Consider the following 15,750-nt stretch of genomic DNA (forward strand, 5'->3'; position numbering starts at 1 on the left):
ATAAATGATTGTAACTCTCACTTTGATTGTCTTCTTCTTTAAAAACTTTCATAGAAACACTAAAAATCCTGTGGAATTTCACCAAAATTTCTGTTTTTAGAACCTAATAAACTTGGTTGTATTCTGGGGATAAATTTATGGTAACCTTTTAGTAAATGTTGTGTGGGTGCATACATTGTCCTTTTAGTAAATGTTGTGTGGGTGCATACATTGTCTGAGACAAGTATTTTGTTAGGGCTCCAAATTATCAGGTGTTTTGTTTGATTATTGAATCATTATATTTTTTAATCATATTTTTTAATACTAAAAACGGGATGTTTAGTTCCAATTTTTGATATTGCTTAAATTCCATGGAATTTCAATCTGCTTTCCACTTAATGCCTCGGTACATTTTCGCTAAACTTTTTGTTAGTTGCATGAATTACGTATATAATTCTATCTGTGCCTTTGGAAAAGTTCAATGAATTAAAATTAGGGCAAAATCTAAGTATAATTCTTATACATTCAGTTTTCCAATTAAATTTTGACATTAGTTAAATTAATCAACCAGTGCAATATAAACAATGTAACCTTTTACAAATACAATTAAATTCAATACAATCATGTGTTTGAATGTAATTCTGTATTTGAATTTAATTGAAAACTTAATATATGACACTTAAAAAATTGTATTTAAGTTTTGCTATTAAAGTTAATCCTATATTAGTTGGTCATTGTTTTCCCCTCTTTGTGGTTAGATCTTTTCCACTTCAAAACTTTAAAAGGGTTGGAGTATTGGGTTTGAATACCGTGCGGTATCCTATAAAACCAGAGCCGGCCGCTAGCTACGAGCAATTACACAAAGAGGAACAAAACATGGAGTTGCACATAATGTGGAAGTACATGTGACACCTTCCTGACCAAGTAGAACTAATATTCGCTACGTGTAAGAGTCATGTGACTAAACAAGCAGTGATTGTATAACATGAAGTACGGGCACAACAATAAAGCCATACATAAGACTACTTTCTTTGTTTTTTATTCCTCTGATGTTTATGCAGTGAGGAAGTTCGTAGATTCCGCAATGGATGTTTTTATTGTGCATGTCTGCTTTAAGCCTTGAACTGGTCTGACCAAAATTAAAAAGTCTCTGTACGTAAATTTTTCACCACTACATAATTTTGAATCTATGGCTAATAGTTTGAAATAATTGAGAAGATAGAGGGAAAAACAAACAAGGAATTTAATGATCATAATTTATTGACCTATAGGATACTAATCCGGACCTTAATTATCACTTGAGGACTATATTCAACATGTCATAACTCATAACTAATCATCACGGCCATAGGAATTTGTTATGGGCTTTTAGCTCGCTCGTATCTTATGTGTTGGTAATAAGAACAAAGGAACTTTTGATATTGAAAAAATATTTCAGGAACAAAATTTTGGTACAAGCATCTATAAACTGCTATGGATACGGTAAGTAAAAACCTGTAACATAAGGCATGAGTATTTGACGTACATAGCATGCAAGTTATCAATTATCATATTGATATAATATAATTTCATCTACGATGTTTCAATCTTGACCAAAAAAGAAACTTTGATCTTTTACCTCATTAATTAAAAAACATATCTAATACTATATATAAAAACAGAAGTATTTTCCTATAATTAAGACGGTATTGTCACATAGGAAAAAAAATGTCTATCTAACTTTTAGCCATGTTCACAATTAAAAAAAGATAAATTATATTGTTTCACAATCTTAACACCGTTTGATAATTTCTCGGTATATAAAAGAAAAATAACCTTAAAATACAATGGACACGGAGATAGAAATAGAGAATTTGAAGTAAAAGACCAAGCAAGCTTAAAATTTAAGTTTGACCTTAAATTACCTTTTGATTTCAATAGTGATATGACAGGGACTTTGGTTATGACCATATGGCGGGGAAAGCAATTCCAAGAAACTTAGAATAATACCACAATGGATTAAAAGATAGTATATCTTCCTTGAGAAGATCTTTAGAAGAATTTACTGTTTTAGGTGATCAGTATAATAGCCATAGCTAGGGCATATATAAAATTAATTAGTTGATATCAAATGGTGTATTAAACAAATAAATGATGTGTTGTATTCGGAGACATTAGTGATTTTCATGTCAGAGGCATATAAAAAACCAATACAAATTTACTAATAGTTTATATAAATCTCATCTACAAAGAATCCCTTATGGTGCTTGACTACTTGTTCAATATGTAAGTTGATTTTATAAAGAAATTTCAACAGCTCCATGCATAACCTAGCTATTTTTGCCTAGAGAAAAGTATGCACATTATGCCCTTACAATGAACTCAATTTTTCCTGGCTTCCAACGAGGGCCCCTGTCGCCTTTTGACCCATGAGGACTATGCCGTCGGGGAGGTTAGGTCCTTCATTAAACCGACGGACATAGAGCCTTGTGATCTGTTGGGGACGGAGGACTTAGGGGCGTCAGCCCTTTTTGATCTCACCAGGGTATGCTTGCTACCTTTTGGTCAAACTGATTTTATTTTGCTTTGATAAACTTTGACTGATGGTTGTGTTCTTTTCTTAGGCCTTGGTGCGCGTCAAGGCCCTTCAAGACCGTTGTGTCGCGAAGGAGGGAGTCGTCATTCGGGTTCGGAAGCATAATACAAATCTGATGAATGAACAAGGGCAATACAAGGATGCTGTCCGTACGCTGAACCAAGAGCTGAAGGAAGTCAGGGAAAAGCTGGTGAAGGCAAACCGTTAGAATGACAAGCTCAAGGAGGAGGTGACGGATCTAGGCCAAAGGGTGCAGACGGCTGGGGCTGACGCGGTTCGAGACTTTAAAGCGACGCAATCGTTCATTGACTCTTGTGCCGAGTAATATGGCACTGGGTTTGACGATTGCCTTAAGCAGGTCGCGTCAGCATTCCCAGAGCTGGACTTGTCTGGAATTACAATGGATGATGGAGATGACGGCTCCTTTCTGCCTAATCCTACTCCGGAGTCTGACGGTGTCAATGTCCTAGCCCAGCCTGCTGCAAACCCTCCTACTCCTGCTTCCAATACTCCAGCTGCGATTGTAGACGTTGAAAATCAGCAAACTAACGGGAATCCTGCTAACGCTCCTGCTCCTTAGTTCTCTTTATTTGTATTTTAACCTTGCATTTCAATCATTTTGCGAACATTTATTTTGCAAACAATTGTTTAAGTGCCTATTTGGTTTTCTTGGGGTTTTGTTTGTATACAGTTGTATTTATTACATGGCATGTTATTCCCGTCGCTTCATATTTTTAATCAGTGATTGAGCCAGACGAAGTCATGGTAAACATTCCCATCTGTTTTGGGAACCCCGTCAGTTTTTTTGAACTGGTTGGGAGACTCCGTCGGTATAGCCTTCTTTGCGACTTATGAGTGTATCCTTCTTATCTCGTCAGTTTCACGAGTTTTCCCCTTGGATTTTCGACCTTTTTAGTCATTTTTCAAGGTCCGTCAGCTTGGTTGCACTATCCAAGTGATGGTTCCGTTGCTTTTGGCCCGTCGGCTTTGCAGCTTCGCCCGTCAAATGTCACCATTTTTATTACTTTACTTACCTTAACGAGGCCGTCAATTTTCTAATTTTCATTCATCTTATGAGCTTAATGTAAGCCTGTTGGTTCTATAATGGCCCCATCTGTTTGGTGAGACCGTCAGCCTTTTAGCTTTAGTCTGTCATGGGCTTGATGAGCTTGTCATCTTTTGTAGGCCCGTTGGTTTTAGGATCTTGTCCATATAATGATAGCCTCATCGATCGTCAGCTTTTTAGTCCATGCGTTATGGACTTAGTTGTTTTGTTCACTGTTGTGAACTTAGTTGTCCACTTTTGTGAACTTTAAACTGTAGATTTCTAAAATAGATACTTCAACAATTTTTGAATAAACTCTTCTTATTACCATGCATTTGTAAATAACAGTAGTTCTAAAACCAAATCTTGCCTTTTGGGCTTAAAATGAAAAATAGGTATTGTTGCAAAAAAACTAAAGTAAACAATAGAGCTGAGGAGTAAGACTAAAATTTGCTGAAATGTAAATAAAAAAGGTTGGTCTTCATGTTGCCGCTCCTACTGGTAATACTTTCGTAGGTGTTCGGTGTTCCATGGGTGCGGCAGCTTCTGTCCGTCTAACGTCTCCAGGTGGTAAGTGCCTTTCCTTTGCCATGACGTAACTCGGTAAGGTCCTTCTGAATTGGGGCCAAGCTTCCCTTGGGTAGGGTCCCTAGCGGCGCCCATGACCTTTCTAAGAACGAGATCCCCAACTTGGAAGTCTCTGTGTCGGACCTGAGAGTTGTAGTGTTTAGCCATGTGGTCCTGGTACCTAGCGAGCCTTTGTTCTGCCGCCGCCCTGATCTCGTCCACTAGGTCGAGCTGTAGTCGCATTACCTCGTCGTTTTTGTTCTTGTCATGGTTGTGCACCCTATAACTCGTGAGCCCAACTTCGGCCGGGATGACTGCTTCACTTCCGTACATTAGTCGGAACGGTGTCTCTCCTGTGGGTGTCCTTGCCGTTGTCCTGTATGCCCATAGTATGCTTGGCAATTCTTCAGGCCATATACCCTTTACCCCCTCGAACCGAGTCTTGATAATCTTAAGTAAGGATCAGTTCGTGACTTCGACCTGGAGATTAGCCTGAGGGTGGGCGGGGGAGGAGTAGTGGTTCTTTATTCCTAACTGTGAGCAAAAATCCCGGAAGGAGTCGTTGTCGAATTGCCTCCCCTTGTCCGAGAAAAAGACTCTAGGAATGCCAAACCTGCATATGATGCATCTCCAGGCAAAGTTTTGTACGTTCTTCTCCGTAATGGTGGCCAAAGCTTCAGCTTCCACCCACTTTGTAAAGTAGCCAATGCCCACTACCAGGAACTTCAGTTGCCATACTGCTGTAGGGAATGGTCCCATAATATCTAACCCCCATTGTGCGAACAGCCATGTGGCCGTCATCGGGGTCAGCTCTTTGGTTGGTTGTCTAATAATATTGCTGAATCTTTGGCACTTGTCACAGGTCTTGACATCAGCCTCGGCGTCCTTTTGCATGGTGGGCCAACAGTACCCTGCTCTCACAAGCTTGTGCACCAATGACCTTGACCCTGAATGGTTTCCGCAGATTCCTTCGTGTACCTCCCTCATGACGTAGTCTGCTTCTTCCGTACCCAAGTATCTCAGATATGGACGAGAGAAGCCTCTTTTGTACAGGGCATCTTTTATTAAGACGAACCTTGCCGCCTAGACCTTCAGCTTTCATACAGCCTCCTTTCCATCTGGTAACACCCCGTTTTTCAAGTATGAAATTAACGTCGCAGTCCAGCTACTGTCAGAGCCTATGTCCTGCACGTTGCTGGAATCTATTAGTGGCGAAAGTTGAACAAAAGAGAGTACATTACCAGGGATGACCATATGCTCTGCTGAAGCGGCCTTTGCGAGGCGATCGGCTCGCTCGTTTTCTCCTTTGGAGATTTGGACGATTTTGGCTTCTAGGTCATCTACTCTTGCCCTTACTTGATTAAGGTACCTCTTCATCCTTTCACCCTTGCACTCGTAGTCTTCATTTATTTGGTTAGTAATGACCAGAGAGTCGCAGTATATGACTACCCTCGCGGCTCCTACTGCTTTGGCGAGGTCGAGTCCTGCTATTAATGCTTCGTACTCTGATTCATTGTTGGTAGCGGGACGGACCATACATTTAATTGTATCTCCTTTGGGCGATAGTAACACAATGCCTGCCCCTCCGGCTTGTCTGTTTGATGACCCGTCCGTATATATGCTCCAATGAGGGGATTCCTTTGCCCCCTTGTCTTCGTCTTGAGTGAATTCTGCAATGAAGTCTGCGACGATCTGTCCTTTGATGGCAGTTCGTGGGCGGTATTGGATATCAAATTCGCTCAACTCTATAGCCCATAACGCCAGTCGACCCACGGCCTCAGGATTGCTCAGTGCTTGTCGCAAGGGCTTGTCAGTCAGGACATTCACCGTATGGGCTTGAAAGTATGGTTTGAGCTTACGGGCCGCCGTAACCAACGCAAAGGCAAGTTTCTCCACAGGCGGGTATCTTTCTTCGGCACTGCGAAGTGCTCGGCTCGCGTAGTATATGGGCTTTTGTACTTTTTCTTTTTCTCTAACTAAGGCAGCGCTGATGGCTGCAGGGGAGACGGCTAGATAGAGAAAAAGCTCTTCTCCTGGCTGTGACGGGCTCATCAGTGGTGGGGAGGAGAGATAAGCTTTCAACTCCTTGAATGCTTGCTGGCATTCGGCAGTCCACTTGAACGATCTCTTCAGCATGCGGAAGAAAGGCAAACATTTGTCCGTCACCCTTGACACGACCCAATTCAGTGCTACTATTTTTCCGTTGTGGCTTTACACCTCCTTCACATTTCTTAGTGGCGCCATCTCTATAATGGCCCAGATCTTGTCCGGGTTTGCTTCGATTCCCCTTTGGGACACCATAAATCCTAGGAATTTTCCCGCCGTCACTTCGAAGGCGCATTTTCCTGGATTGAGCTTCATGTTGTAAGAACAAAGGGTGTTGAATGTTTCTTTAAGATCTTCTAGATGGTCTTCATCCCTTCGGATTTTTACTAGCATGTCGTCAACGTAGACCTGGACATTCCTCCTAATTTGCTGCACGAATATTTTGTTCATAAGTCTTTGGTACGTTGCGCCCGCATTCTTCAGGCCGAAGGGCATCACTTTGTAACAGAAGAGGCCTTGACTGGTCACGAACGAAGTTTTCTCCTGATCAGCTTCGTGCATTCGGATTTGATTGTACCCCGAGAAAGCATCCATGAAGCTCAGCAACTGGTGTCGGGCCGTTGAGTCTACTAGGACGTCGACCCTTGGGAGGGGATAGCTATCTTTAGGGTAGGATTTGTTAAGGTCGGTGAAGTCCACACACATCTGCCACTTTTCGCTAGCTTTTTTGACCATTACCATGTTCGCTAGCCAATCGGGATAGTATACTTCCCTAATGAAGCTTGCTTCCTGTAGTTTGCGGACTTCTTCTGCTATGGCCCGATCTCGTTTGGGGGCGAACACTTTCTTCTTCTGTGGGACAGGTGGAAAGGCGGGCGATACATTCAACCTGTGCACTATGACTGAAGGGTTTGTTCCTGGCATATCTTCATGACTCCAGGTGAATACGTCTCGATTGCCTTTGAGGAAGGTTATGAGCTTTTGACGGATTGCGGGGTTAGCGAGTGTTCCAATTTTGGTCGTTTGGCTAGGATCGGAACTGTCAAGGAGTATCTCTTCTAGCTTCTCTACTGGCTCCGTCACCGTCCGATGCTCTTCTATATTCAAGGCTTGAACTTGATCCTCCATCTCCATCATGGCTACGTAGCATTCGCGCGCGGCCATTTGACTTCCGCGCAGCTCCCTTACTTCGTAGTCGATAATGAACTTAATCATTAGGTGGTAAGTTGAAGTTACCGCCTTCCACGAATTGAGCGTGGGTCGTCCGAGGATAGCGTTGTAGGCAGACGAGCAATCGACCACCAAGAATGTTACATCCTTGGTTATCTGCTGGGGGTAATCGCCTACCATTACGGACAATGTGACCACGCCCAGGGGGAATACCCGGCTCCCTCCGAAGCCCACGAGCGGGGCATTTGTGTGAATCAATCGCTCCTTGTCGATCCTCATCTGCTGGAAAGCCAAGTAGTATAAAATATCTGCTGAGCTGCCATTGTCGACCAACACCCGGTGCATGTTGTAGTCTTCTACCCGTAAGCTGACGACGAGCGCATTGTCATGCAGATGGTGAAGGCGTCGCGCATCCTCTTTTGAGAACTCGATTATGGGGCCTTCTCTTCATGCTATCTCCGGCATAGCCCCCGTCAACTGATCATTTTGTACCATCCAAAGGTAGGTTTTGCGGGCCTTTTTGGATGACCCGGCGGTAGCCGTTCCCCCTACAATCATCCTTATGTCCCTTATCGGGGGTCTCGGTCGCTTATTATCCCGTCGGGGGTGTTGGTCTTGTAGGGGTGGATCTGTTTTCTCCTTACTAACGAACTTCTACAGTTTTCCTTGTCTGATAAGGGCCTCGATCTACTGCTTTAGGTCATAGCAATCAGCCGTATCGTGACCATAGTCACGGTGGAAGCGGCAATACTTATCCCTAGAACGTTTGTTGGGATCACTCTTCAGCTTTCCAGGGAATGTCAGAGCCTCCTCATCCTTGATTTGCATAAGGACTTGATCTGTCGGGGCGGTCAACGGAGTGAAGCTCGTGAATCTTCCCCCCAGGGGCTTAGGGTGCCTCTCATCCGTTCGGTCTCCCGTCCTTGCTTTCTTTCGGCCTTGGTCCTGCCGAGTGTCTTCTTGCCTCTCTCTTTTCTTTGGCCTCTCTTCTTGGGCCAATAACGCGTCTTCGGCTTTCATATACTTTGAGGCCCGGTAAAGTACTTTCGACATGGTCTTTGGGTCATTTTTATACAGGGAGAACAAAAACTTACCCTTCTTTAGTCCATTCGTGAATGCTGCGACCAGTATCTTATCGTCGGCTTCGTCGATCGAGAGTGCCTCCTTATTGAAGCGGGATATGTAGGCTCTTAATGTTTCATCCTCTCGCTGCTTGATACTCATCAAGTAAGCCATAGACTTCTTGTACCGATGGCCTCTAATGAAGTACGTGGTAAATTGAGCGCCAAGTTCTTTGAAGGTGCTTATGGAGTTCGGTGTCAGCCGGCTGAACCAAATTCTCGTCGCGCCCTTTAGCGTTGTAGGGAAGGCTCTACACATGATCGCGTCTGCTACTCCTTGAAGGTGCATCAGGGTCTTAAAGGTCTCTAGGTGGTCCAGAGGGTCCCTGACCCCGTCATAACTGTCTATCTGTAGCATGCAGAACTTACTCGGTAGGGCGAAGGAGTTGACGGGGGCGGTGAACGGCGAGTCAGTTCGGTTGACAAGGTCATCAAGATCACTGGACACTCGCCCCTTGAGAGCGTTCATCATAACCTCCATTTATTCCTTCATCACCTGCATCTCTGCGATAATAGGTGGCGGAACCGTATCTGCGAGGGAAGGGAGGCTCACGTTCTGTCGCTCCGGTTTGCTCAGGGCATTATTGGCTTGGGGTCCCTCTTGGTTTCTTCTGTTAGCGCTGGTTCCTTCTTGATCAGCTCCTTGTTTTTTCGGTGCTGCGCTTTTCTGGTGCAGCTGCTCTTTCAGGTCGCGATTTTTTCTGGTGAGGCGTTCCACGGCCGTGGCGAGAGTCTTAACTTGCTTTTCGAGGGCGGTCGTGGGTGGTTCCTCTTCTTGAATGTTGTTAGCGGTTGCCATTGAACGGGTGAGCACCATGCAACTGATGATGCCGAAAATATCACCAGTAAGCCACACGGTCCTCGCGCGCTTCAAATAGCTCCTGCACAGCAAAAAGAAAGGACCTAGCAGAGAGCACCAGTGTTGTCACGACCCAAATCCATGGAACATGAATTTAGATGCATGACTAACCTGCTAAACTTATATAATTCTATAAACATAATTAATCCAAAATAAATCAATACTCCAAAGAAATAATACTCTTAAAAACCTCTTACAAAAAAAAGTCTAAACTCCCCAAATGGGAAATAATCTCCATAAAAACATGAATTACAAAATAAGGTAGCTAAAATTCTATAAGTCTTCAATGCATACTGAAGTCGTCTACAACTTCCATGCTCTACCTTGCACCTTACAAAGCGACCCAACGGTTCTATGTTTCCAACTATACTTTAATCTGAAAAATAGTAATTGTTGGGGTGAGCCACACATTTAGTAAGTAATTATACAGAATATACAACGGAATAGAGTCAAGCTAGGCACGAGTATTTTGATTTTTCACAAACTCATTCAATGATATCAAAAATAATTATTCCAACACACATAATAAATCATTTAATACAATTGTAATCACATCTTAAAATCATTAGAAACCACATACATATAATTGATCAGAGCACAGTGTCACATATACACATCACATATTCTCACATACAATCCTGTGAGTGAATACCAACATCTAACCCCTGCTGGTGAGGGATCAACACATATTCTCACATACAATCCTGTGAGCGGATTTACACATATATCTGATCAATTCTAAAAACACTTATTTTGAGTCACATATCACAAAGCAAAATTTATACAAAATATAATAATTCACTTGATATTAATAATTTCTTTTCAAATACAGAGGCATATCAAAGATCACAATATCGAATAGAACATAAATCAAGGATGCTTGACTCTCTTAGGGAATGAATAAGAACTGAAGATTTTATATAAATATTTTTACAATTCTTGAGTAAGTTTGAAAACCCAATTTGCTAAAAGAAACGTCTTAAATACTCTTTGAAAAATAAGAATATGACTTGAGATCACATGGTCTTAAACAAACTTAAAGAACAAGAACCTTTTTAGAAAACTTACATTGAAACTCAATTATTTTCGGAAAATAGTTTAGTTTAGAAATCATATTTTAAATGGGATTTGGACATTCAAAACTTATTTAGAATTCGAAGTATCTCTTTATTTAATAGTCAAAATTTCTCTTTCAATGATACAAAAATACTTTTGACAACTTTAGAAAATACAAGTTTGAAATACAAGATTTTTGAAAACTTTTAACTTCTAAGAACCTAATGGACCAAACTTGTGCATATTATGCATAATTACTTATAGCACTTGAATCACTGAAAGTCCAGTTGAAACACCCTCCAAATAGTCTCAAAATACTCTTAGACGGGACCTAGAATCAATCATGGAAATTACTTAATATCCTCTATAAAATATAAATCTTACTAACCTATACAAACTGACTCACAAGTAAAATACTTTGCTGAACTAAATGATAGCACTAATGCCAAGCATCTCTACCCAAAAATGTGTTTCCTTGAATTTATCAATCCCATAGGCAGCAGCTAATACTATAAGATTTAAATATATAACGCCAAAGAAAACTGTGGGCCGAATCTATTATGACTTTGCTCAAGGACTTAATTTTATTGACCCTAATGGATTTAATACCACAATATTTTGGGATGAAATTACAATTCGGATAAAAGAAACAAATCTATTATTAACCTTTTAAAGAATAGTAGCCGTTGGACCTTAAGGTATCATTTTGATTGGAATTAGTCAACACCTAGGCAATAGACCATTAAAGCTACAATAAGAAGAATAGGACCCTGACAAAAGTGAGAGATAACAAGTGACATAAGGGTGGGATCAAGTGCAAAATTTCCAGCAAGTTAGAATTAGAGTTACGGCGGCCCAAAAATTCATATGGCCCTACAAAAGTGACGCTAGCCTTATACATGGGTTTAACAATTTCGGCTTTTGCTCAAGGGTCCGAACAGTGACAACCAAGATTTCTGAATAATTGAAACCATGTAAAACCATAATCTAAGAAATTACCAATTCAACAATCTACACATCATTAAAGTTTCTTTTATAATAAAATTCTAACTTCTTAATTCTTGTTTCTAACGGTGAGAAATCATACATTGAACAATCTGATTGCCCTTTCACTTGTATGTACTATAAACTCCAAAGAAAAACCTCTTAGCCTCTTTGATAAAACCCTTTCTATGAAAACCCTGACTGTCTCTTCTTCTACCCTGTAGTTTGTATAAAAGATGTGGGCTTAGTGGGGTAGCGGACTGCAGTTACTAATAAAAAGAAAACCTATGGCCCATCAATTATATTTAAAAGAAAACTTAATAATAACCTCAAATAAAAGTATGCGGGGTATTACAGGTGTGGTGCCGGCCAAATACCCTCCGAAGGTCAAGTCAGAACTATTCTCACAACTCTAGAGTGCTAGAGAGGGTAAATTATGGGTACCTTGGTTTGTGAGAGTGCTTGAGTTTTTATAGTAGTAGGGGTTGACCCCTTTTCCTTGGAGTAGGAAGTCTTTTCCTTATAGGAGTCTTCTTGGGCGTATTTTGCAGGATCCTTTCCATATAGGAATCCCTCTTAGGTTTCTCAAAATGTGGAGGGAAAGTAATTTCCTTGTACACGCAAACGTGGTTAGCAAGCATTTTTTGACTAGTACCTTCAGCTTACATTATGCCTTCAGTCTTCATCCCGTCAGCTTCAGTCTCCCTTCAGCTTTATGATCCCGTCAGCCTTTGGATGCCTCTGGTGACTCTCCCTATAACTCCTGCATGCCGTCAATCATTAAACAGGGGCTGACGGTTTAGTAGATTCCGTCACCAATAAACCATCGGCTTATCTTTTGTAATCAATCTCTTTTATCCATATCAGGTTCAACCCAATGCTATTTTGTCTTATTAAGGTCCCTTGGAAAGTGGCAGATGGTACTTCACGTCAGGTTAAGGTGCATACTGAATAGGCATGTGCAAAAAAATGAGTTTTTATTTTATTTTATTTTAATTTTTTTTATGCATGCATAGACATATTTTTGGGACAAACTGTGGTTTCAATTTCAATCTTAAACAAATAAATATTTTTTAATTTTATTGCACCGATTAAGGGATTCCTCCTATAAAGTAGATGTTGTTTAATGGTTGTTGGTATTCTTTTCCTTGATTGGTATGAAAGAAGTAGCATATTGTCAAAATATGCATTATCAAAACAAAAGGTACATAATTTGGCTTTTTCTCATGATGGATAGAGTATATTCTCTAATAAAAACTTGAAACAAATGTGTATAGTTGACCAAAATATCTATATATCTAATTGTAATTATTCATAAATGTAACTGTGAGAAACTTGACATAATTAATATCATGAAAATTGCAAAGAAAAACCATTTTAGTAGCTTCAAATGTCTTGGTCGAACTGATGTCCTATATATTTAATAACCTAAAGTAACATCAATAGCACCATTACAATTGACCATTCTACATGGGTTACATACTAGTTATTGTTAATAGTAATGACTTTTTTCTAATAATTTTTTCCTTTAATGAAAGATGTGGGAGGATGGGAAACCGAGGACAAGAATGAATGAGAGAAGATAAAGGCAGTAGAGGCACCTTAGGAAGTATTGTTAGGAAGCCCTTAGAGCAAATGTGATTAAGGCAACCACACAAAACTCGAGAAGATTGGAATGCCCGAGGAACCCGAGGATGCTAATACAACCCTATTAGAGCAGAGGATTAGTTATGAAGACCACCAGACACGAAACCGAGGAGACGAAGGCAAGTTTGTCATCAAGCGGAGGAAGGAAGGGTACAGATAAAGCATGCATCAGCTCCACATTCAATGTTCTACACTCACTTAGTTGGCCGCATTAATGGTGGAATGATCCTTCAATAGTATCATCACAGCTCATAACCTAATAGAGAAACCTTCTACTAAGGCTTTGATGAAACAATTATCAGAGAAAATAAGCCTTGACCCTCCAAGTGGAAGGCCAGGATACAACCTAGATGACTATATAAGAGAAAGAGATCTCTACGAAGAAGGGGATCAAGAATTGCAAGGAAGAGAAATAGAGAAAACGTGAGGCTGACAGTATTGTCATACAAGAACAAGTGTAAACCTTCACCTCGGATTAAAACCGAGGAGCATAATTGAATCAATCCAAGACTTGTATTATTCAGTTTTCCCAAACTTACATATATACTGGGCACACATTCCAATATCACCTGATTAACTTGTTTAAAAAAGGGTAACTAAGGTTGATTGACATCCCATCTCTATAAGTAAATTGTGTGAGGTTGAAGTTTGGCTTAACTAATTTTGACCCGCCACAAAAGTTATGCACACATGTAGACACCACATTTTGTACCCCTTACGACTTGGGCCCCCATTCCCTAATGATGCTTGAACTCTAAGGCCCAAGGCTAGTTTGGAGCCTAATCAGATACTAAATTGACTCAATGAGTGTTAAAATGGAAAATAGAACATTTTAAATAAGCAAAAAATCTATTTTTGAAAATAAAATGACCAAAGTAGTCCTCAGCCTCCACACGTGGGTCGTGGCCTATGTACACAAGCCAAAGCACGCGTACACAGGCATATTCCTACATACACAGCTAGGGTTTCAGAAGCATAAGAAAATAATGGCTGAGGTTTGGAACGAATCCCACATCGTCTGGGAGTCATTCCAAACCCCATTTTTTCCACTATATAAAGCCTTACATGGTACATTTTCAAAACACATAGAAATCTCACAGGAAAGACCTAAGATTCACTAGAAAATAGTGAATCAAAAGGGAGTTTTTTACAAAACACCCTCAAATCATTTTTATTTGATTGAGACCTTTTCTGGCCCCAATCCTTTGAGTTTAAGATTGCTAATCACTATTTTATTGAATTGTGATAGATTTGACTGAGAGGAACAATAAAAAACAAGCCTAGGAGCTTTTGCTTTAAGGTATTCTTTTGAACTTTCCTTTTTCTTTTCTGCCTTAATCTTCTCCTTAATCTCCTTAATCTTGTTTCTGTGTTTAGTTTATGTTTATATATGTTTGTCTAGGTTAGTTTTAGGTTTTCTTCATGTTTTTAAGCATGCTAGGTTGCTAGATTTATGCTTTCTATTTGTTTGGCTTTTGCTCCGTTTTTGTGTAAATTAGGTTTTCTGGGTAAGGATTTACGTACACATGATCTAGCCTGCGCACGTAGGCTGAACTCATGCGTATACAGACCTGTTCTAGTGTGCGTGATGCCGTTACCTAGAAACCTTAATTTTTTGTTTGTTTTTTTTCTGCACTCACATGTTTGTTCCGCGTAGCCTCTTTTTCATATGTTTTAAGCCCCATAACTATTTTTTCACCTTTTAATATGTTTTTTTGTTATCACATGTGTAAATTAGGGTTTAGATTAGGGTTTCATAGTATTATGTTATTCATTCACATGTTCATACGCTGATCCCATAAGTGTTGTGCTACTGAGAGGTAAGTAAAGGTTAAGTCATGCATTAGCAATGTCCATGCATTTGTGTTAGGGTTTCCCTTTGATGATGTGATGGAACATGCTTAGATGTATGATTAGGGTTTGTAGCATGTTTGCCTTGCCATAACGATATGCTTGCTGCCTTGTCGTAGATGTATGATAGGTTTTAACATGTTAGATGAATGTTAGGGTTGCTTTTGTGTTTAGCTCTCTTTTGTTTTATATTGATAAGTATGTGTGTTTTGGGATGAAAGATGCCATGATTGTATGCATAGATGTATGTTAGTGTGTCTGTGAGTATAGATGCAAGTGTCGAGAATGTTTTTAATGAGGTTAAGGTATAAGACACAATGATTGGAGGCCAACCTTAGGGTTGGGTGATCTTGGGTTCTTAACACCTTCCCAAGAACGTACCTAAACTCCGAACCCAAATTCTGGTAGTAAGATCAAAGGTCTTTCCTCGAAAGGACGCTATATTTAGGTTCCTAAACCATATAATTAGGTGGCGACTTCATTTCCATTGTGCCCACAACACAACATTTTCACAAAAAAACTCACAATAAAGTCTATGTGACAAATTGTTAATGGTAGATAAAAAAATAATAATGTCAGTAGTAGGTTCAGATGAAAACTAATAACAACTTGTTACGAAATCTTTTTTATGAAATTTTTATGAAAGTATTATGTGAATAGCACTTTTTTTTTTCTAAATAAAAATAACACTAATTTGAAAAATTTAGTGACATAATAAAATGTCACAATATTTTCACAATACTCTTTGTTTTTAGTTGTGATCAATCCTAGTATAACATTTTATTAATTAATTAAAATTTATTTTGACATATGAAATATTTAACACCTCAATTGTTGTGATAATTTGTTG

At 39.9% G+C, this 15,750-nt stretch overlaps 1 protein-coding gene across 1 annotated transcript; it reads right to left on the reverse strand.

Moving 5' to 3' along the window:
• Positions 1-8,069: 8,069 nt before the first annotated feature.
• Positions 8,070-8,984, reverse strand: LOC115952173. The gene is made up of 2 exons (XM_031069245.1): positions 8,477-8,984; positions 8,070-8,425 (listed from the first exon to the last, which is right to left on the reverse strand). Exons 1-2 carry the CDS (start codon positions 8,982-8,984, stop codon positions 8,070-8,072), a joined length of 864 nt encoding a protein of 287 aa, XP_030925105.1.
• Between the last annotated feature and the right edge of the window lie 6,766 nt (positions 8,985-15,750).

Source organism: Quercus lobata, chromosome 7 (genome assembly GCF_001633185.2).
Source record: "Quercus lobata isolate SW786 chromosome 7, ValleyOak3.0 Primary Assembly, whole genome shotgun sequence".
NCBI lineage: Eukaryota > Viridiplantae > Streptophyta > Magnoliopsida > Fagales > Fagaceae > Quercus > Quercus lobata.

Excerpts from the sequence above, each read along its gene's own strand:
- LOC115952173 (XM_031069245.1), bottom strand. The coding sequence starts at position 8,984 with ATGGAGGTTATGATGAACGCTCTCAAGGGGCGAGTGTCCAGTGATCTT. Across the intron at positions 8,426-8,476 it reads CACGAATGGACTAAAGAAGG|TACTTTACCGGGCCTCAAAG; the intron begins GTAAGTTTTTGT and ends CCATGTCGAAAG.